Here is a 21,910-nt window from a genome sequence, read left to right on the forward strand (position 1 = left end):
CTGGCCTCTGTCTTCTCCTTTCTGGTCCCACTGGCACCATGCTGGTTGGGATTACTGTGATCTGTTAGGTGAGCTCAACCATTGCAACGTCCTCCTAACGAGTTGCCTATTTCTTGTTTTTGCTGATTCTGTGGTCAGAAGTATCTTTCTAAAATACTGATACATACTTATTTCTTTTTAAAATTTATTTATGTGTAGCTGCACTGGGTCTTTATCTCTCTCGTGGCCGCGAGCTGGGGCAACTCTTCTAGTGGTGGTGCATGGATTCTCATTGCAGTGGCTTCTCTTGCTGCAGAGCATGGGGTCCAGGCAAGCAGACTTCAGTAGTTGAAGTGCAAGGGCTCAGTAGTTGTGGTGCACAGGCTTAGTTGCCTTGCAGCATGTGGGATCTTCCCAGTCCAGGGATTGAACCCATGACCCCTGCATTGGCAGGTGGATTCCTAACCACTGAACCACCAGAGAAGCCCATACTATTATTTCTGTTATTTAAAAAATAATCAGGCACCACCCACCAACTTTTGGTTACAGACTTAAGCTCTCAATTTGGCACTCAAAGTCTTTTACAATTTTCCCCCAACCTAACCCCAACTGGCTTAATCTTGCACTCCAGACCCTCCTCTACCCCACTCCCATCCATCCCCTCCCTGTGTTGTCTCCACCTCAGGCCACATCCTCTTTTCTGAATGTGTCTGATGTCTCCCACCTCCAAGCTTTTGCTTGAGTGGTTCACCCAGCTGTTCCTGATCCCTAAGCATCCATAGGCCCATTCTTTTCACCTCATCTAACACATCATACTGATGTGTGCCTCCTACCAGGCTCTGAGCTCCTCCAGGCATGGTGGCTCAGCAACCGGCACAGCCACAGCAGGACCTCCCCTAAGGTTTGCTGAAAAAATGAATGGATAAACGGATGTCTGCTCCTCCCACCAGACTGTACGCTTCTGAAGGCAGAGGCTGTGCCTTATTTATCTTTGTGGTTCACATCGCAGGTGCACATATTAAGAACACTGGCCAAGTTTACTGAAGATGGCTGATTTGTTTCTGTTAATACTCAGATCTTAGCAATATCCATTTATTGATTTAACAAGTATTTATTTGCTCACCTACTGAATCAGGCACTAGGCTAAGCATATTTTAGATTTTAAATGCCCCCAATCTCCTTTCCAAATCATCAAAGATTCCTTGAGTCTAGTTCCTGATCTTTATTGTTAAAAATAAAAAATATTTTGTTTTTGCCTTTTCTAAAAGGAACAGCACAGGGAAAATAGCTGCTAGTGATAGGAAAGTTGTAGCTACAGAGTCCTAGAGGAGGGAATAGGAGCTGCAGGCAAGTCACTGCCTTTCCGGTTGCATGGTCAGCTCCCCAATCAGGGAACATTCTTGTTCCCTGAAGTGATGCCCAGTGCATTTTAAAGATCTGTCTCTGCAGAAATTTATCTTCTCTGGCTTCCTTTTCAAGAACGACTGCAAATCACAGTCTTTCCTAATGAGTGACTGTGGCTGGAGAGTGTAGACTGGAGAGAAATGCACAGACCAGAACAGAAAATGTATGCAAACAGAGAAAAATATCTAAGTGACACACAGCTGGAATGATTTTTACTTTATACTGTGATGGGATTTAAATTTGAAAAGAAAAATAAATTGAGATTCCCATCCATGAAATAGCACTCCTGCACCAAATCTCAGGATTTGGTGGATGGGGAGGCAGGGGTGGGGAGATCTGATTCCTTGAGGCAGCCGCACTGTCAGGAAGGGCCTAACTCGGATGGTAGGGGGCTTGGGGCAGAGGCCAAAGCTGAGAGGCAGGACTGCTTACAGCACTCGGTGCCCTTGACGGGGTCGGGGAGGCTGGTACACAGGCCCGGGGTGTGCGGCACGGCGACCCTCCACCTGGAACCTGTGCTGTCACACGCGGTGTACTCATAGTGGTACTCAGACTGCAGGGGAGAGAAGGGGCAAAGTATGCATTAGCATCTGTCAGACATTAACAGCTTCCCACCTACTTCCTGTCCAGCCAGAAGGCTACTGACACTCACCATCACAGTAATGGGCCCTGGGCCCCAGGGGAGGGGGTTGCTACAGGAAGGGGCAAGGCATCGTGGAGCTGAAATGATCCTTATCAAGAACATACAGGGCCTATATGGCCATTTTGATCATTCCTCTCCACCAGCCATGGTCTAGTCCCTAAAACCGCCACCGCCCCCCATCCCCCCGCCCGCTTTTTCATGTCTCTCTGCTGTTGTGTATAAATAATGTCCTATTAGGCCAGAGCAATGTGAGAAGGTGACTAAAGAACAGGCTAGAAATAGGTGGATTTTTTCTTGTCCCAAACTGCAGAATTTACAAACACGGACCGGCCCATGAAAAATTACAAAGGATTGTCACAAAAGCTGTATTTCTATTTCCCCTGATTTCCCTACATTCTTCATGCTCTCTTCTGCCCTGAAAAAACTATGAATTCCTGCCTCAAATTTTATGAAAACATCATATTTAGCCCAGGCAGGTGATGGGTTCTCATCACATCAGCCTGCTGCTGCTGCTGCTAAGTCGCTTCAGTCGTGTCCGACTCTGTGCGACCCCATAGACGGCAGCCCACCAGGCTCTGCCGTCCCTGGGATTCTCCAGACAAAAGCACTGGAGTGGGTTGCCATTTCCTTCTCCAATGCATGAAAGTGAAAGTGAAGTCGCTCAGTCATGTCTGACTCTTCTCGACCCCATGGGCTGTATTCACACCTAATTTCTCTGTGCAGTGAAAACTCATAGTTCACCTGATCTAAGAATAAACTGAATAACAACAACAAAACAGCCAAATCAAGCATATTAAATAAAACAAGAAGCACTGCAACAAAAATCACAGAAAGCACTACTTGGGAAAAAGAAAGCACAATAGCTGTGGCAAATACTCAAAACATTTCTTACTCTTTTAAATCTTGTCACAAACAACAGGCCACAGAATTAATGTGACTTTGGCTTTGACAAGCATTTCACAATCCTCACTTAACCAAAAACTATATTCAAGCCCTAAAGTACTTTGTATTACTGTATCCATAAGAAAAATAGAATTAATGTCCCCCTTCTACCCATATGGAAGGATGATTGCACATAAATGCAATGTAAGGAGTGGAGCTGGGGCTAAAACTGAGACAGTTTGAAGTGGGCTAACCTAAGAATTCATCAGAATCAAAAGGAGAAATCTGTACTTTTGGGAAGGGGTAAATAGACTTCATTTCATCTCTTCTAAGATGCATATTTCTTTCATATTTTAACACCTATGAAATCAAGTTGTGGCTTATACCCGACACAATAAGGAAGCACTGTGTCATGTTTTACGGAGAAGGCAATGGCATCCCACTCCAGTACTCTTGCCTGGAAAATCCCATGGACGGAGGAGCCTGGTAGGCTGCAGTCCATGGGGCTGCTAAGTCGGACACGACTGAGTGACTTCACTTTCACTTTTCACTTTCATGCATTGGAGAAGGAAATGGCAACCCACTCCAGTGTTCTTGCCTGGAGAATCCCAGGGACGGGGCAGCCTGGTGGGTTGCCGTCTATGGGGTCGCACACAGTCGGACACAACTGAAGCGACTTAGCAGCAGCAGCAGTGTCATGTTTTAATTGATGGGGTTTTCCTTTCTTTTCGGAACATAAAAGCTGGTGTGCCTTACAAGCTGTTATTTCAGACTTGTGGATATGTGGTAAACCTTGCTTTTGATCTGTACTTTAAGAAACTTAGGGTAATGAGAGAAAAATCTTAGAGCTCCATTTCTATTGTCTTTTATTATAAATATAATTTACCAAATATCTATTGTCTGTCCAGCACTTAGAGGTACTAGAGGTTGTGCCCAGCATGGCTCAGGACAGCAAAGTGTAAACTGGGCATTTTTATCCAGAGGGAGAAGATGCAAAGGAGAAGGAGGAGCTGGGGGGATTGTGAGTCTAATTTAGGATGAGAAGCTTTGACTTTAGATCAGATGTCAGTGTCATCTAGGAAAGAAAGAACACCTGGGTGGGAATTCTTTGTGCCCTTGGGCTACCATCACTCTGGGTCTCTTTTTTCTTTTAATTCCACTCTTTTCTTTATCCCAGAGGACTCTGAGGACGAATAAGGAAACTATTTTCAATTTCGGGTCTAAAAATGATATTCTCCAAAGGATTTTGCTGTAAGAAAGAGGGGTAAGATCCACAGTATGTAAATTACATAGAATTGAGTGAACCAGGCAGAAAAGATTCATGTTCTGCCTGTGAATGTAATTATGCCTGTCATTTGCATGGTGCTTTTACACCATTTCATTTGATCTTCAAACTCCCCAGAAGGCAAACAGAGCAGGGGGTGTTTCCTCCATTGCACAGATGACAAAACACTCCCCATGGGGTGAAATGGCTTTGTCCAAGGTCACACAGAGCTAGAACCCAGGCCTTCCTACCAGGAATCCTTCACTCTCGGAAGTCCCATCAAACACAATCTCGCGCAGGGCCAAATTTAACAGCCAAATCTAAAAATTAACTAAGACAGTATTGGTTGTCTGCCAGCAGCCAGGGTCTCTTCTGAGGCCTGATAATTAGTGTTAAAACATCAAATCTGTTCGAGCAGATCATTTCAGTCACTCTGACTGCATTTGGCCTGTTGGAGACTCAAGAGCCACGTCTGCCTCTGCGGCGTCTCTCATTTGGTGTCCCCTGTGTCCCACTTGGGTGGGAGGTTTGCTGGGAAAATGGTGGTTCCGGGCCTTAGAAAATTTCCCTTCAATATGTGCTAATTTACTTCATGTCCCTTGGGGATATTCACACCATCCAACGCAGGTGGCTCTGCTGCAGCTGTTTCAGATCTGAGCTATAGTTGATCTCACCATCCAAGACGTCGGCTTAGACAGAGATATAATTGGCAGGACTCCTCAATTATATTCAGAGTTTTATGAACAAATCAATTCCCCAACACAACCTCAGTTTACCTAGTGACCTGACTTGGAGAGCATACGGTCTACATAATATGCAGATTCACAAAGGAGACACATGCATACATTTTTTAAAACATGGATTTTAATCTTTCTTTTTTTAATTTGGCTTTTTAGAAAAAAATCATTTAAAAATTCTGAATTTTATTTTATATTTGGTAGCACTGCACAGCATGTGGGATCTTAGTTCCCTGACCAGGGAGCAAATCCACGCTCCCTGCAGTGGAAGCACTGAGTCTTAACCTCTGGACCACCAGGGAGTTCCCAGGAGACACTCAAATAGATCTCATTCGTATGTCCAGCATATAATTCTTTGCTCTCCCCAGGCACAATGACATGACATGTCCCCAAGTCACAATTTTAAATGGGACACAGGAGGAACATATGACCTAGCTGCCTAGAAGTAACCTTTGCCAAAGCAGAGCTGAAAAGACAGAGATGGCCAGCTACAACTGTCTGAGGGACAAGCTCTAGGTGATTAGGGGGTGGCAAGGTCTAGTGTTTCACTGGCCTTCTTTCTGACAGGGAATTTCTCCATCCCGACTGGCTGAGGACACTGCCAACAGGTGGCCCAGACTAACTGGAGAATCCAAGGACTGCTCCCCAAACAGGCCTCCAGGGGTTAACATCGGGGATACAGCCCAGGCTGTTAAGGTCCTGAGGCCATGAGAGCTCAGTGAGCTGCTAAAACAAGCAGTCAGAGAGACTAAGAACAAATGGCTTAGCTGGACATTTGACGCTCTGGGCCTCAGTCTTCTCATTTGTAAAATGAGGAAGTTGGACTTAGGTGATTTCAAACATCTAAGATTCCTTCCAGTTCCAATACCTTATTACTTCACATACGCACATTGCACACATTTCACATATGCACATATGCACATTGCTATGTGCATGAAAATCTGTTTTTCTTTCCATCTTTCCCCCTCTTCTTTCAAAATGGCATGTCTCAGTTTTTAAAGTAATTATCAAAGTAAGAAATGTTAATTGTAGAAACTATGAAAATACAGGCTAGAATTAAAAAGAAAATTAAAATCTTCCAAAAGCCTACCAAGCAGAGATCAATACTTCTAACATTTTATTACATTTCTTTACAGATTTTTTTATATGTGCATATGCATTTATTGGGGCTTCCCAGGTGGAGCTAGTGGTAAAGAACCCGCCTGCCAGTGCGGGTAGATGTAACAGACATGGGTTTGATCCCTGGCTCAGGAAGATCCCCTGGAGAAGGAAATGGCAACCCACTCCAGTATTCTTGCCTGGAGAGTCCCACAGACTGACAGCCTGGTAGGCTACAGTCCGTGGGGTCCCAAGAGTCAGGCATGACTTAGCAATTAAACCACCATAGCTGAAATCATACAATATATGCATTTACTGATTTGTCTGCTTTTGGCTGTGCTGAGTCTTCGTTGCTTTGCAGGGACTACTCTTCATTGCGGCACGAGGGTTTCTCTTGCTGTGGCACATGGGCTTGGGGACCTGTGGGCTTCAGTAGTTGCTGCACAGAGGTTAGTTGCTCTGCAGCATATGGATTCTTCCTGGAACAAGGATTGAACCTGTATGCCCTGCATTGACAGGCGGATTCTTATCCACTGAGCCACCAGGGAAGTCCATGCATATGCATTTTTAAAACAAAATGAAGATCCCATGATATGTAGTTTCTTCTTCTGACTTTTTTTTTTTTTTTTTTACATTTTAGGTCACGAGCATGCTCCTGTGTCTTTAAGGTTGCACCACAGTTGCTCTAACCATTCTCCTGTTACAGGTCATTGAGTTTTGTCCAATTTTTCCTTATTTTAGATAGCACTACAATGAAGCTTTATGTGTATCTTTGATTATTTCCTTTGGAGAGATTCCCAGAAGTGGAATTACTAGAGTAAAGAGTATGAGTTTCTTTGAGGTTCTTGATCAGGGAGGGAGATTTCTAAGTCTTTTTAAATTTCTTCACTTCTTATTACAATAAAATTCAAATGTATATTTTAAGACAGAATATGATGACCCCCAGGTACCCATCACCCAGCTTCTATACTTATAGTTTCTGCCATTTCTGCTTATTTACTTCCACCTACTCCTCCCCACTCAAAGTTGTTGTTAGTTTTTCTAGGTTTATTTATTTTTAGGGAAAAATTATATACATTGAAGTGCACAAATCTTGTTCAGTTTGGATAAATGGATCCACTTGAGTAAAACAATGACAAGCTAAGAATCACTGCCCAGAGACAGCTACTGGCCAGAAAGGTAACCACTCGGCCACTGCCCCTGCCCTACTCCCCAACCCCCTCACTGCCCAGAGACAGAACAGACAGAACCAAGCAGAGTCTCAGATCCTGAGTCTTAAGGTCACTGAACCAGTGCTACACAAAGTCACAGCCACCAAGGAAGCAGGGAATCAACATGACTTGGGTTTGTCTTGGCTGGGACAGGGCCTGAGTCAAGAAACAGGTTCTTAAGTAAACCTGGATTCTGACTAGGGGCCTTAGGGTCTGGAAGAGGCCCCTCCCATTCTTCCGCCAGCTGCAGGTTCAGCCCCTTCTCAGCATCCCTGAAAGGCAGATACTTTGGGGGAGAATGTCAAGATGGGGGCTGGGTGCCCCAGGCAAACACCTGAGCTGGTAAGTGGGGTCAGTAGGTGTTTGTTGGTACAGTGCAAATGCCTCTTTGCTGAGAAAGCATGTGATGCAGACAGGAGCAGATCCCATTAAACAATCCTGACTGCCAAGGAGAGACCAGCCCTTCCCTGGAAGGGAGGAGTAAGCTCTGCTTAACACAGAACAAGGAGATCATGGTGAAATGTCAGAATTGAACATTAGTGTCCCCAAAGAGACTTTCTCTGTGGCTCAGCCCCAGCTGAATGGCTTCCAGAACTGTTCTGTGTTCTTTCTGCTCTGGAGTGCTCTCATTCAGGTTCTGGGTGGAAGGTCTGCAGACACTGGGACTCAGCGACCTTGACCTTGTAGGACCTTTTTGATTGTTCTCTGTCAGACTGCAGAGACTCCCTCTTTGCTCCTTTCTCTCCCTCCTTCCCACACTCTTAAGACTGCTGGCTCAGTAGCAGTGTCTCCTGGGTCCTAAAGTGTGAAAGTGATAGTCACTCCATTGTGTCTGACTCTTTGAGACCCCATGGACTGTAGCCTCTGTCCATGGAATTCTTCAGGCAAGAATACTGAAGTAGGTAGCCATTCCCTTCTCCAGGGGATTGAACTTGGTCTCCCTGGGTCTCCTGCATTGCAAGCAAATTCTTTACCTTCTGAACCACCAAGGAAGCCCTGGATCCTAAAAAAGAAGTGAAAGTGTTAGTCGCTCAGTCGCGTCTGACTCTTTTCCACCACATGGACTGTACTGTAGCCCACCAGGCTCCTCTGTCCATGGATCCACTTTGGAGTGGCTTGCTATTTCCTTCTCCAGGAGATCTTCCCAACCCAAAGATCGAACCTGGGTCTCCCACATCACAGGCAGATTCTTTACCATCTGAGCCTAAAGGTCTAGACATATCCAGCCCTCGATCTCTGGTGGCTAAATCTGTTTAATCATCACAACAACCTGAAGATTATGTTAAAAATACAGATTCCTAAAAAAAACAAAAACAAACAAAAGATTCCTGGGCTCTACTCTAAAGATTCTGATTCTTCTCTAGATCCTTTTCTCCTTTCAACTCACTCTTCTATGGAGACTTAAATAATTATCCCATCAGGAAGCAAATCATATAAGTACATCTCATACAAGATGGGGGAGGTCACTTAATCTAGGATCCTAGACAATTTTCCCTACACAACCAAATCCAGAATTTTAGATATATGCATTTTTCTGGACACAGTTTTCATCAGACCCTCTAAGGAGTCTGTTATTCATCCCTGCACACACAGGAAAAATCATTAAAATCTGTAATAATGCATTCATAGTTTTTAAATGGCTTAATATTTTACCCCAAAACAGGCTGTTCACTTTTTAAATACCTTAACCCAGGGACTTTCAAATTCAGCTCCAGAATCTAGGGGTGTAGAGAGCCAGCCCCTTCAGAAGTGAGTGAGCATTCCTCACTTTAAGAGAACAAAGTTTTATTTTAAAATCTATTTTACATGTTTATTCTTCTCAGTTAAGTTTTTTAAGTTAGACTGTCAATTTTTATTAAAAGAAATTCTGCTAGAATTTTGAGCAGAATTGCATTGAACCTATAGGTAAATTTTGGGAGGTTTGATATCTTAACAATATTGAGTTTTCCAGACCATGAACACAGTATATCTCTTCATTTCTTTAATTTTTCTCAGGAGTAGTTTGTAGTTTCTCATTTATTGATCTTGCAACTATTTTGTTAAATTTATTCCTAAGTAATTTAAGGTTTTGTTTAAATCAAAATTTCCACATCCCATAAAGTTTAACACCAGTCTTTACTGGAAAGAGCAAATCCTTGAAGGTGAAATTGCATGTATGAAGCAGAGTTTCACTGAGTTAAGGCTGCATTTTGGTCTTCCTTTAATCACCTCATGCAGTCAGTGGTTTCCTCCTACCTACAAGCAATACCCTCTCTCTCCCAGAGCAGGCACCAGCTGACAGACCCCAAGCAGGCTGACCCCTGCCCACTGTCCTCAATCTGTGTGCTGTTGCCTAGCAACATAATGCCAGGAGCCCCGGGACTCTCAGGAGTATGGGGGAGCCCTGGCCTTATGCTGCCCCTTCTTTCAGCACTTTCTATTCAACTCTGGATTTATAGAGTCCATTTTGATCAAAAACAAAAGAGATGGTGCTTGATCTCTCTGCTACGACCTGCCTTGCTGGTTTGGCCATGGACACATCACAGAAAGCATACACAGGGTCTCTACACCCAGCTGGGGCAGTTTGTGGCACCATGCTCTGGGCCAGACAGGCCCCTGACCTCACCATCTAACCTGTCTGTTACTAAGCTGCTTGTCCACTTTGGGCACAGCCTTGGTCTGGAGCTCTTGGGAGACAAGACTGGTATGGTGCTAACAGCTGCCACAGGTATGAGCACCCACGCACCAGGCTCTGGGCCGAGCACTTTACATGCATCTTCCTTTTAGTCCCCACAAGCCCCCCGATACTACCCCTACTGCCTCGACCTCCCTGTAATTCAGTCCCACTGATCCTCAAAGCCTGAATGACTTGTTCTTTCCATAGTACATATCACCTTCAAACACACGTTATAACTTATAGTTATTCATTATGTTCCTTGTCTATTTCTACCCCGGCCCTCACTCCAGATTAGATGTAAGCTCCATAAGAACAGGGATCTCTGATTTGTTCACTGATGTAGCCCAAGAGCCTAGAAGAGTTCCCAATGCATAGTAGCTACTACTAAGTGTTCGTTGAGCGATTGAATCGAGGGCAAAAAGCATGCCTCGAGAGCAGCTGTGGAGCTATGCAGGCACTCAAGACCACAATCAAAAGATCTAGACTCTCCTCTTGCCACCCCACACTACACAACTGTGACCAGTTATTAAGTCTCCACATACCACAGGTCCGTCCCCCATAGAACAGGGATGCCAACACTCTGCTAAGATGACTAACAGAATCCCCCTAAACTGAGTAACATCAAACTGTCAACACAACTAGGAGATTAGGTTCAGGAACACTTTTTGTAAACTGGTTAAAAAAGCAGCAGCAGCCAACTACTGCTATGACCTAGCTTGGAGGGGGCATATGGAAGGGGCACCCGGGCAATAGGAAAGGGAGAAGGGAGTCAGGTCACATTTCTAGCCTAACAGCTATGTGACAGCAGCAATTAGATTCTCCTCTGTTCTGCTGATGTTTACCACCTGTCCTGACTCACCCTATCCTCTGATCCCAGTCTACTCGTACATATGAAACAACATCTGTCCTTTTTCCACTTTTTCTCCCCAGAAACTCCCCCGAAGCTAATCTCCAAGAGAAAGGCTGGCTGTTGACATTTATGACACTTAGTAACTGTGGCCAGCCCATCAGGTGCAGCAGGCTTTTCATATGGCTGGTGAATATCCCTAGGATTGAAATGGCTTTGTAGCCAGGAAACAAAATGTCCCTTTATAAATTCTAATCCCTTTCTGGTGAGTGAAAGTTTGGTACACACATCTGTCTACAAAGTAAGGCTTTATGAGATTGTATTTCCAAAGATGTGCCTTTCTTGGTTATTAATGAGGTCAAGATGTTCCATTAAATGTTTTCACCTGAGCTTTTAATCACACATGAAAAAATCAGGTCAACTAGGTCCTGGCCTATGCAAAACTCTCCAAGGACAGCATTGGATATGCTAGCTGGTTATGATGGAGAGCTTGAACCTGGAGGACAGAACTCTGGCCTAGAGAACAAGGCCAACAGACAAGGCTTCTGTAACTCCAGTGGAAGAATATATGTGAGCAACAGCACAATCCCCTAGTACACTGTTTCTCAAACTCTTCTCATTAGCCATTAGTCATCATCTTCCTTATCCCCAGCCTCTGGTAACCACAAATCTACTTTCCATCTTTATGGATTTACCTTGCCTCCTTTGTCACAGATTAGGTGACTATAGGTGCATAGGTTTATCTCTGGACTCTTCAGGATTTTTTGAATAACACTTTCTCTTCATTCACTTTATCTAGCTAGCAATTTATATTAGACTTATAAGTAATGTTTATATGTTTATAAATGTACATTTTACCTGATGTGTTATAGAAAGCATACTTGAACTGCTTAAATATTTAGTTTTGCTTATTTCTTTAAAATATCTGAACAAATATTTCTTTAAAAAGTAAAATACCAGTCTTGGCATGGTCCTTTTGCTCTGATATTGACGCTGTTACATTCAGCGTCTCTTCAAGCCAGGAACCATGTCCTTGACACCCTTCTCCCTCAGGTCCTGTGTATAATCACTGACACCCTATCTATTTTCTGCCTCCAAAGTATCTCTTGAATCAGTCCCCCTGTCTCCACCCACACTGCTACTCAGGGAAGTGAACTTCTTGCCTAGAGGAGCCTCCTCATTGCTCTCCCAGCTTCCATTTCCTATAAATGGAATCATACAATATGTGGCCTTTTCTATCTGGCTTCTTCTACTTAGCATAATGTTTCCAAGGTTCATCCATGTTGTAGGATGTATCGTACTTAATATTATGGTTCAATAATGTTCCGTTATATGGATATGCCACATTTTATTTATCGATTCATCAGTTGATGAATGTTTGTGTTGTTTCTACTTTTGGTGGCTAGGTGGTAAAGAATCTGCCTGCAATGCAGGAGATGTGGGCAGATGTGAGTTTGATCCCTGGGTCAGGAAGATATCCTGGCAAAAAAACCCACTCCAGCATTCCTGCCTAGAAAATCCCAATCCATGGGGTTGCAAAAGAACTGGACACAACTGGGCAACTTAACAACAACAATGCTGTTAGCAATATTCATGAATGAGTTTTTGTGTGAACATATGTTTTCAATCACTTGGGAACATACTTAGCAGTGGAGTTGCTGGGTCAAACGGTAACTCTATGCCTAACTTTTTGATGAATTACCAAACTGTCTTCCACAGTGGTTGCACCATTTAATATTCCCCCTAGAAGTGTATGAAGGTTCATAGCCACACCAGTGGCACTGTGGCCACACCAGAAGCTTCATGGCCACATCAGTGGCTCCCTTTCTTTTTTAGGTGGACCCTCCACTACCGCCTGACAATCCTGTTTCCCTCAGGACCACATCCAGCTGTGTGCTAGAGTTCGTCTGAGCCCACAAGAGCTGAGTAGGCTCATCTCTTCCCAACTCCATGCCCAATGACACCGGTAACTTGAAACTGGCTATGATGAGAGTATTCATACCACCGCAGTCAGCAAATACTTAAAAGTAGGACTGCCCTTCCCCTCCCTAGAGAGTCAGTTGTTAAATATTTAGCAGCACACCACTAACAGCATCCACTTATTCCAAACTCCATAGCTTTCTCTGACTTGCTCTTATCTTCAGTTTGTAAATCCACCCTTCTCCCTACACATCCTCTACTTCAATTAAAATCCTAGCCTTTCCTAAGGTTCAGTTCAACTCTCTTACACAAAGCTATTTATGTAGTTTCAGTTGCCTTCATGGACTGATGACTCCAAGTTTTTATCTAGAGCTCAGCTCTTACGCTTGAGCTCCCAATCCTTATTTGTAACCGGCAGGATTCCTCAGGGACATCGGATCCAACTTTTATTTTTTTAATTAATTAATTTATTTTAATTGGAGGCTAATTACTTTACAATATTGTAGTGGTTTTTGCCATACATTGACATGAATCAGCCATGGGTGTATATGTGTTCCCCATCCTGAACCCCCTCTCCTACCTTCCTCCCCATCCCATCCCTCTGGGTCATCCCAGTGCACCAGCCCTGAGCACCCTGTCTCATGCATCGAACCTGAACTGGCGAGATCCAACTTTTAAAAACAGTTCTCAGACGCTCTCCCCACTGCTGTCCTGTATCTAACTGAATTATACTATCATCTGCTTCGTGGTGGCAATACTGATCTTCAGCATTTTGTTGTTGTTGTTTTTAAATTAATTTTTATCGGAGTATAGTGGATTTACACTGTAATGTTTCTTCTGTACAGCAAGTGAATCAATTATATACATCTACTCTTTTTTAGATTCTTTTCCCGTGTAGATCATTACAGAGTACTGAGTAGAATTCCCTGTGCTATAGAATGCTTATTCATTATCTGTTTTACATATGGTAGTGTGTATATATCAATCCCAATCTCCCAATTTATCCCTCTCCCCTTTCCCTTTGGTAATGATAAATCTGTTTTCTACATCTGTGACTCTATTTCTTTTTGTAAATATGTCCATAGGTCCCACGTGTAAGCAATAGCATACGATACTTGTCCTTCTCTGTCTGACTTGCTTCATTCAGTATGACAAACTCTAGGTCCATCCATGTTGCTGCAAATGGCATTATTTTGTTTGCTTTTATCACTGTGTGATATTTCATAGTATATTTACATGCCACATCTTCATCTATTCCTCTGTCAATGGACATTTAGGTGATTCCATGTCCTGGCTATTGTAGTGCTGCAGTGAACATTGGGGTGCATGTATCTCTTCAAATTATGATTTTCTCCAGATATACGCCAAGGAGTGGGATTGCTGGATCATAAGGAAGCTCTATTTTTAGTTTTTTAAGGAACCAATACACTGTTCTCCACAGTCACTGTACCAATTTACATTCCCACTAACAATGTAGGAGGGTTCTCTTTTTTTCCACACCCTCTCCAGCATTTATTGTTTGTAGATTTTTTGATGATGGCCATTCTGACCCGTATGGGGTGACATCTCATTGTTGTTATGATTTGCATTTCTCTAATGATTAGTGATGCTGGGCATCTCTTCAAGTGCTCGTTGGCCATCTGTATGTCTTCTTTGGAGAAATGTCTCTTTAGAAATGCCATTTTTGGATTGGGTTGTTTGATATTGATTGAGTTGTATTTTTGATATTGAGCTGCATAAACTGTTGTATATTTTGAAGGTTAATCCTAGATTGGTAACTTCATTTGCAAATATTTTCTCCCATTCTATGTGTTGTCTTTTCATCTTGTTTACGGTTTCCTTTGCTGTGCAAAATCTTTTTAGCTTAATTAGCTCCCATCTGTTAATTTTTGTTATTTTTAATACTCTAAGAGTTGGGTCAAAAAAGATCTTGTTGCGATTTATGTCAGACAGTGTTCTGCCTATGTTTTCCTCTAAGAGTTTCAGAGTGTCCAGTCTTACATTTAGATCTTTCATCTATTTTGAGTTTGTTTTTGTGTATGATGTTAGAAAATGTCCTACTTTGATTCTTTGCATGTAGCTGTCCAGTTTTCCTGGCACTACCTATTGAAGAGATCGCCTTTTATCCACTGTATACTCTTGCCTCCTTTGTCACAGATTAGGTGACTATAGGTGCATAGGTTTATCTCTCGACTCTTCAGGATTTTTTGAATAACACTTTCTCTTCATTCTTTTTATCTAGCTAGCAATTTATATTAGATTGATAAGTAATGTTTATATTTTTATAAATGTACATTTTACCTGATGTTATAGAAAGTATACTTGAACCACTTAGATATTTAGTTTTGCTTATTTCTTTAAAATATCTGAACAAATATTTCTTTAAAAAATAAAATACCAGTCTTGGCATGATCCTTTTGCTCTGATATTGACGCTGTTACATTCAGCATCTCTTCAAGCCAGGAACCATGTCCTTGACACCTTTCTCTCTCAGGTCCTGTGTATAATCACTGACACCCTATCTATTTTCTGCCTCCAAAGTATCTCTTGAATCAGTCCCCCTGTCTCCACCCACACTGCTACTCAGGGAAGTGAACTTCTTGCCTAGAGGAGCCTCCTCATTGCTCTCCCAGGCTTTGCTCCCTCCTCTTCTTCAAGCCACCATCTAGGCTACAGCCAGAGTGACCCATCTGAGATGCAAATCAGATTGAATCACTGCCCCAGTGTTGCCCTCAGAGTTGGCACCAGACTCTTTGCCAGGTTTACAAGGGCCTTCACTTCCAGGCCCCTGCTTACTTCTCCAACTACCTCTCTCTTTATACTGCCATAACACTTTGAGATGGAGCCTTCTTTATCTGAAAGTAATTCAATTAAAAATATTCACTAAGAATATGGTGAAAGGATACAAATATCATCAAAGCAATCCTGGCATTTACAGGGACTGCTGCATATAGCTGAGTAAGTTGTGCACTGTACAATCCCAGGGGATGCTATTCACATGACAGTCTGCTAAGGTACTAGAGTATAAAATACATACAACAAAGTAAGAATACTATAAATATATACAGACATATAATATCAGGGAGAATGCGACAGCTGAGAAATAACATGCTTTAAGAATCTAAAAAAGAAGTGCTTTCTTCAGTGCTTCCTAGCTTTCTTTTACCTCCAATCCATGTCTATAATCTGGTTTATCATATCTGGCATTCAGTCCTAATCTGAATAATTAAAATGAAAGGAGCCCTATCATAACTTGCATGTGATACTCTGATTTTGTGACCAGCATGTGCCCTGAGCCTTCTCCCGCTTCTGATTTTATTCTCTTAGACTCAGGTTTGCCATTGTGTCTTCTGTGTGCCCCTGTGCTACAGGCTACCCCAGGAGTGCAAATTAACTTCAGCAGCAAGTCTGAAGGGGGCAGGGATCACTTCCTGGCAGGAGAACCAGGTGGTGGGAGTCAGGGGGGCGAGGGACATTTACTCTTTATTCTGTATCCCTTTCTAACTTTTTGAGTGGATTACCATGTGGATGAATTACCTGCTCAAAAAATTAAATCCAGTTTTTTGTTGGTGTGTTTTCATGTTAACGCCTCCCTTTGAGAGGCATTGGGTTTTTTGTTGTTGTTTTGGTTTTCGACAGGATTCTTAGAATGGAGATGTAGGGAGTACTTGGCAGGGGAGGCTGAGGCCACATTTTACCACCTGGGCAGGAGCTGACGCTGTCATTGTGTTCCTCAGATGACTCTGACCCATGGGAAAATGTTCTTTAGAGGTAAAATTAGGAAATCAGGAAGTCTCAGCCTGCAGGTGGAGGGAGGGTGACAGAAGCAGTTTCTCTTATTATGTTTGATGTGTTTGGTGTGTCTCACCCAAGGGTCTTAGCAGCTATGGGCACTGTGAGTGCTGAGAACCAGAGAGGCTGAGGAAGCACCTGGGCAGGTGCCTCTTGTCCTGTGAAATGAAAACTGCTGGTGACAGGTGTAGCTGTGGGTGTACTGTTCGCAAAGATTCTGAATAAGAACCCCAGGACCTTCTCTGAAACAGCCTGACCCTCAGTCATTGCCAAGTGTCACCAACAGAGACTCTGGCCCAGGCTTCTGCCATCACTGGGCAAACTGGAGATGGGTGAGTGGAGAATCAGCTCTAGAATGTCTGTTCTGCTCTGGTCAACCGAATCCTAAAGGCAAACAGAGGCCTGGCTCTTGCTGAAGCAGACTTGGCTGTAGCCCAGAGCCAAGATCCGGGGCCAGGAGTGCCTGGAAATGTGCTTGGGCAGGTGGTGGCTTTTTTTTTATAAGATTTTTTTTTTAATGTGGACCATTTTTAAAGTTTTTATTGAATTTGTTACAATACTGTTTCTGTTTTACATTTTGGTTTTTTGGCCACAAGGCATGTGGGGTCTTAGCTCCTTAATCAGGGAGCAAACCTTCACCCCCTGCATTGGAAGGCGAAGTCCTAAGCACTGGACCACAAAAGAAGCCCTTGGGCAGGTGGTTTTAGAAAAGACTCCTGGCAGTTGACCAAGTTTCTGCACCCACAGACTCCAGTCCCTCTCACATAAAGCTGGAATCAAGTCACCCCTGCTGCTGCTGCTGTGTCACTTCAGTCGTGTCCGACTCTGTGCAACCCCATAGACAGCAGCCGACCAGGCTCCACCATCCCTGGGATTCTCCAGGCAAGAACACTGGAGTGGGTTGCCATTTCCTTCTCCAATGCGTGAAAGTGAAAAGTGAAAGGGAAGTCGCTCAGTCATGTCTGACTCTTAGTGACTCCATGGACTGCAGCCTACCAGGCTCCTCTGTCCATGGGATTTTCCAGGCAAGAGTACTGGAGTGGGTTGCCATTTCCTTCTCCACATTTCTGTGTGACAATCCCTAAATAACTGTGTTTTGCCTGCAACAGACACTCCACAGGTATTTTAGAAAATGTCATATTGTTGTAAATTGAAGCAAAGTCTGCTAATCCAAACTCCAAGCTGGTAGAGACATCTCTGATTGACCTGAGAGATGGTTAGAGCAGTTGGTTAACAGAGATTCGAAAGATCTAGAGGCAGAGGTATGTACTCTTCAAATTATTTAGCAGACATTGTATCTATACTAAAATCATTATTTGATTTAATTTAGTTTAAAATCTTTTCATTATTAGCATGTGTATTTAAAAATTCAAATAAGGGGCTTCTCTGGTGGTCCAGTGGTTAATAATCCGACTTCCAATTCAGGGGACTCAGGTTCACTCCCTTGTCAGGGAACTAAGATTCCCACATGCCTCAGGATGGTTAAGCCCACACGCCACAACTAGAGAAAACCTGTTTACAACAACAAAGATCCTGTGTGCCAGAGAAGATCCAGTATGCTGAAACTAAGATCCGATGCAGTGCATAAACATTTTTAAAAAATAAGAATTCAAGTAAAGATGCGTGGGATGAAAGTAAACGTCCTCCTTCACCTTTTCTCGCTGCACCCGTGAGTGATGCCATTTGTCCTTCACGGGACCTGTGTCAGTCTGCTCGGGCTACTGTAACAAGGCGCCCCTAGTGGTGTGGCTCAAACCACAGAAATCCATTCTCTCACAGTTCCAGAGGCTAGAAGCCTGAAATCAAGGTGTCAGCAGGGTTGATTCCTTCCAAGCTGTGAGGGAGAACCCGTTCTAAGCCTCTCCCGCCAGCAGTCATCGGAGTTCTTCGGTTCATGACAGCATAACCCCAGTCTTCATATGGTATTCTCCCTGTGTGTGTCTGAGTCCAAATTTCCTCTTTTTATAAGGACATCAGTCATACTGGATTAGGACCCAACCTAAATGACCTCATCTGAGCTTTACATCTGCGAAGACCCTATTTCCAAATAAGTCATATTGTGAGGTGGTAAGGCTTCCCTGGTGGCTCAGATGGTAAAGAATCTGCTTGCAATGAAGGAGAGCTGGGTTCAATCCCTGGGTTGGAAAGATTCCCTGGAGGAGGAAATGGCAACCCACTCCAGTATTCTTGCCATGGACAGAGGAGCCTAGCAGGCTACAGTCCATGGGGCCGCAAAGAGTCCAGGGGTTGCAAAGAGCTCAGACACAACTGAGCAACTAATACTTTCACTTTTCACTTTCAGAGTACTCAGGAGGTGCTCTAAGGTACATATGGATTTTTGGGGGACACCAGTCAACCCACAACAGTGCCCATACTTCAGATTTTCCATCTAGACAAGGAAAAACTCACAGCTTTAGGTTCCATGTTATGAAATTTGAGAAATTTCCCTTTTTAGACCAAAAAAAGTAAAAGCAGAATTATGTTGCCCCTTGCAAGGGATATAAAATTAATGCTTACTATGCTTCTTTCACGGTCCTCAGACTTTGTGAATTTCTCTCTTTAATCTTCACAACCACCCAAAATTCCTTGACATCAAAGACTGTCCCATCTAAAGTCATGTCCTTACTGTGCAGCTTAGAATCTGGTGCTGCAGCAGTCGTAAACAAATATTTGTTGAGTCAGTGAACTCTGTGGGGTAGATGTTACTGCTTCCATTTTAAGGATGAAGAGCCCAGTGCAAAGATACTCACGTACATCCCCCAAAGTCACACAGCTGGTAAGGAAGCTGAAGGTTTAGACTCAAGCCCAAGCCAGCCTTTCTTCGAAGCTCTTGTTATTTCCATTAAACTTAAGCCAATAGTTCTTAAAGTATGTTTGTAGGATTGGCAGTCCCAGCAGCACCTGGGAACTTTTTTTTTTGAAAGTCACTCAGTTGTGTCTGACTCCTTGCAATCCCATGGCCTATATAGTCCATGGAATTCTCCAGGCCAGAATACTGGAGTGGGTAGACATTCCCTTCTCCAGGGGATCTTCCCAACCCAGGGATCAAACCCATGTCTTCTGCATTGCAGGCAGATTGTTTCCCAGCTGAGCCACAAGGGAACTTGCTAGAAATGCTAATTCTTAGGCCTTTTCACGGAATCACAACCTCATGGATGGGGCCAGCAACCTGGGTTTTAGCAAGCTCTCCAGGTGACCCATTGCAGTTTGGCAGCCTCTGCACTAAACCAGAAAGTGGCTTAGAGAAGTCAAGAGTGGATGTGGACTTAGAGATTGACTTTGTCTTTTTTTTTTTTTTTTTGAGTCACCTATGCAGTTCCAGGATTTCCAGAAACCTGGCCTTCCATTCCAACCATTGTTATTTTTTGATGCTGAAAAATTACTTTATGCCACTATTTTTAGAAAGGAAGGAGGAGAGAGAGAAGAATGCCCAGAGGTAAGTATTCAAATCTGAACTCTTTCTTCTAATTTCTTTCCTCTACTGGAAATGATGAGACACCCTGGGAGAAATTCAGATGAAAACACCAGGAGAACTCTCAAGTTCATTTCAGCTCTTCCACCCAGAAAAGAGCCCTGACATCTTCTCGAGCATAAAGCTGGTAAGATGCTTTGAAAGCTGCCAAAGGACTTCCAAGTTTGAATGAAGTAATGATGAAGGTAGAATCAACTTAGCTTTGTAGAATTCATCCGCACAGTTGTGAAAGCAGAGACAAGAGCAGCAGGTGCAGTTTCTGGCTGAGCAGACATCCATTTCTTATCAGTAAACCAACAGGAGAGAGTCATAAAAGCCAGGTGTTCACTGGGCAGAGGGTCGGGACTCAGGAACGCATTGCAAGAATGACCTTGTTCTCAAAGAATGGCATTTTTTTCTTGAGGGGCTTGATGGCAGAAGAAGGTGGCAGCCAGATGGCAATGGGAGGGGAAAGGTCCGGGGCCCTGTGAGGTGAAGGCTTGTGTAAAGACCACACCAAGGTTCTGGCTCTGGGCTGTGCTTGGAGAAGGTTCGGGGGCTTTGCGGCTAAAGCAAGAGGAGGGAACAGCGCTCCTGCCTCACCAGCTCTGTTCTCCTTTGGGAAAATGTAATTCTATCCACCATGAAAATGGGAGGTGGGGCTGGGGGGCGGGGAAGGGGGCTGGAAGAAAGCACAGGATCTAAAGCAGAAGGCTCAACTTCAAGCCTTTTGCCTAAGTTCACTTTCTTGGGTGGATTCTGCTACAAGGTAGAAAATGAAATGCTCCTTGACGCGCTACTAAGATTGAGATGAGCTTTCCTCTGGCCCCTCCCACGGTGCCCCCACCCAGGGCCAGGCATCTGACAAGCCAGAGGCTCTGTTGCACAGTCATGTCCACAGGCTTCCCTGGGCCAGCCTGGGACACTATCACTGGGAACAGAGTCCACGTCACCACCTCTTCCTTTGCCAAAGCAGAAATGGCCCAAGTCCAAGAGTGAAATTTGGTGGAAGAAATTAAGGCATTCTCTCTCATTTTCAGGAAGACCTCAGATGATCCTCCTGCTTTTTTAGCAGTCACAGGAGGAAACAGGACAAATCTTCCAACTTCTTTATTTTTAGACCTACTGATAAACAAACTGTCTAATTTTTTCTTCCACTCTGAGCTGTGCCAACTTCTCTAATGGTTAATAGATAGTAATTAAACATCAAGTTCCCTGCTATTTCAATTTAAGACCAAAAGAAATTATTCTGGCTTAAAAGCTAAGATTCTCATTCTCTTTCTCTTTCTGCTCAAGTCAAACCCCCTAATATGTGCTGCCATTGCAACACATACCTTTCCTTTGTACCACCTGTAATTTTATCTGTGATGATTTCACATATTTATAAATATGTATAATATAAATGATTTATATTTCATATATCCACGCTTTGTGTTGTGCCATGTGTTCAGTCATGTCTGATTCCTTGTGACCCCACGGACTGTAGCCCACCAGGCTCCTCTGTCCATAGCATTCTCCAGGCAAGAATACTGGAGTGGGTTGCCATTTCCTTCTCCAGGGGATCTTCCTGACCCAGAGATCGACCCAAGGACCCTATGTCTCCTGCGTTGCAGGCGAGTTCTTTACCTGCTGAGCCATCAGGGAAGTCTCTATATATACATATATATATATAAACAAGACCTGCCACATAGTGAATCTGTGATAAAATTTGTTGAAAGGCTGAATGCACTGAATGAATGAGTTCACACATACATACAACTCTTTTCTCTGGTTCAGTTTTTTTCTGTTTTCCAAAACATATATCTAAGCATATTACCATGCTGCTGCAAAGATTTCTCCAGTGTGTTCAGAATCAAGTTCAATCTTTTTCCCTAACACAATCTATTCTATAAAAGCCTCCAAGACTGGCCTCAATCTGCCTTCCCATTCCCTTTCCTCTTCCTTCCACTAAAGCCATTCTAGATAACCCGAAATTCCCCCATACAAGCCCTGCACACTCCCATCTCCTGGCCTCAGATGTTCTTCC

The 21,910-nt window shown here is 43.5% G+C and overlaps 1 protein-coding gene across 2 annotated transcripts in view; it reads right to left on the reverse strand.

Annotated features, from left to right (window-relative positions):
• KIAA1324 (KIAA1324 ortholog) overlaps positions 1-21,910 on the reverse strand; it is a 76,291-nt gene that overhangs the window by 39,755 nt on the left and 14,626 nt on the right. For both annotated transcript variants that reach the window (XM_027536307.1, XM_027536308.1), the window contains exon 2: positions 1,816-1,936. In XM_027536307.1, coding sequence (XP_027392108.1) covers positions 1,816-1,936 — 121 coding nt within the window. The remainder of the gene's footprint in view (positions 1-1,815; positions 1,937-21,910) is intronic.

The sequence above is a fragment of the Bos indicus x Bos taurus genome, chromosome 3, assembly GCF_003369695.1.
Source record: "Bos indicus x Bos taurus breed Angus x Brahman F1 hybrid chromosome 3, Bos_hybrid_MaternalHap_v2.0, whole genome shotgun sequence".
In the NCBI taxonomy this organism is placed as follows: Eukaryota; Metazoa; Chordata; class Mammalia; order Artiodactyla; family Bovidae; genus Bos; species Bos indicus x Bos taurus.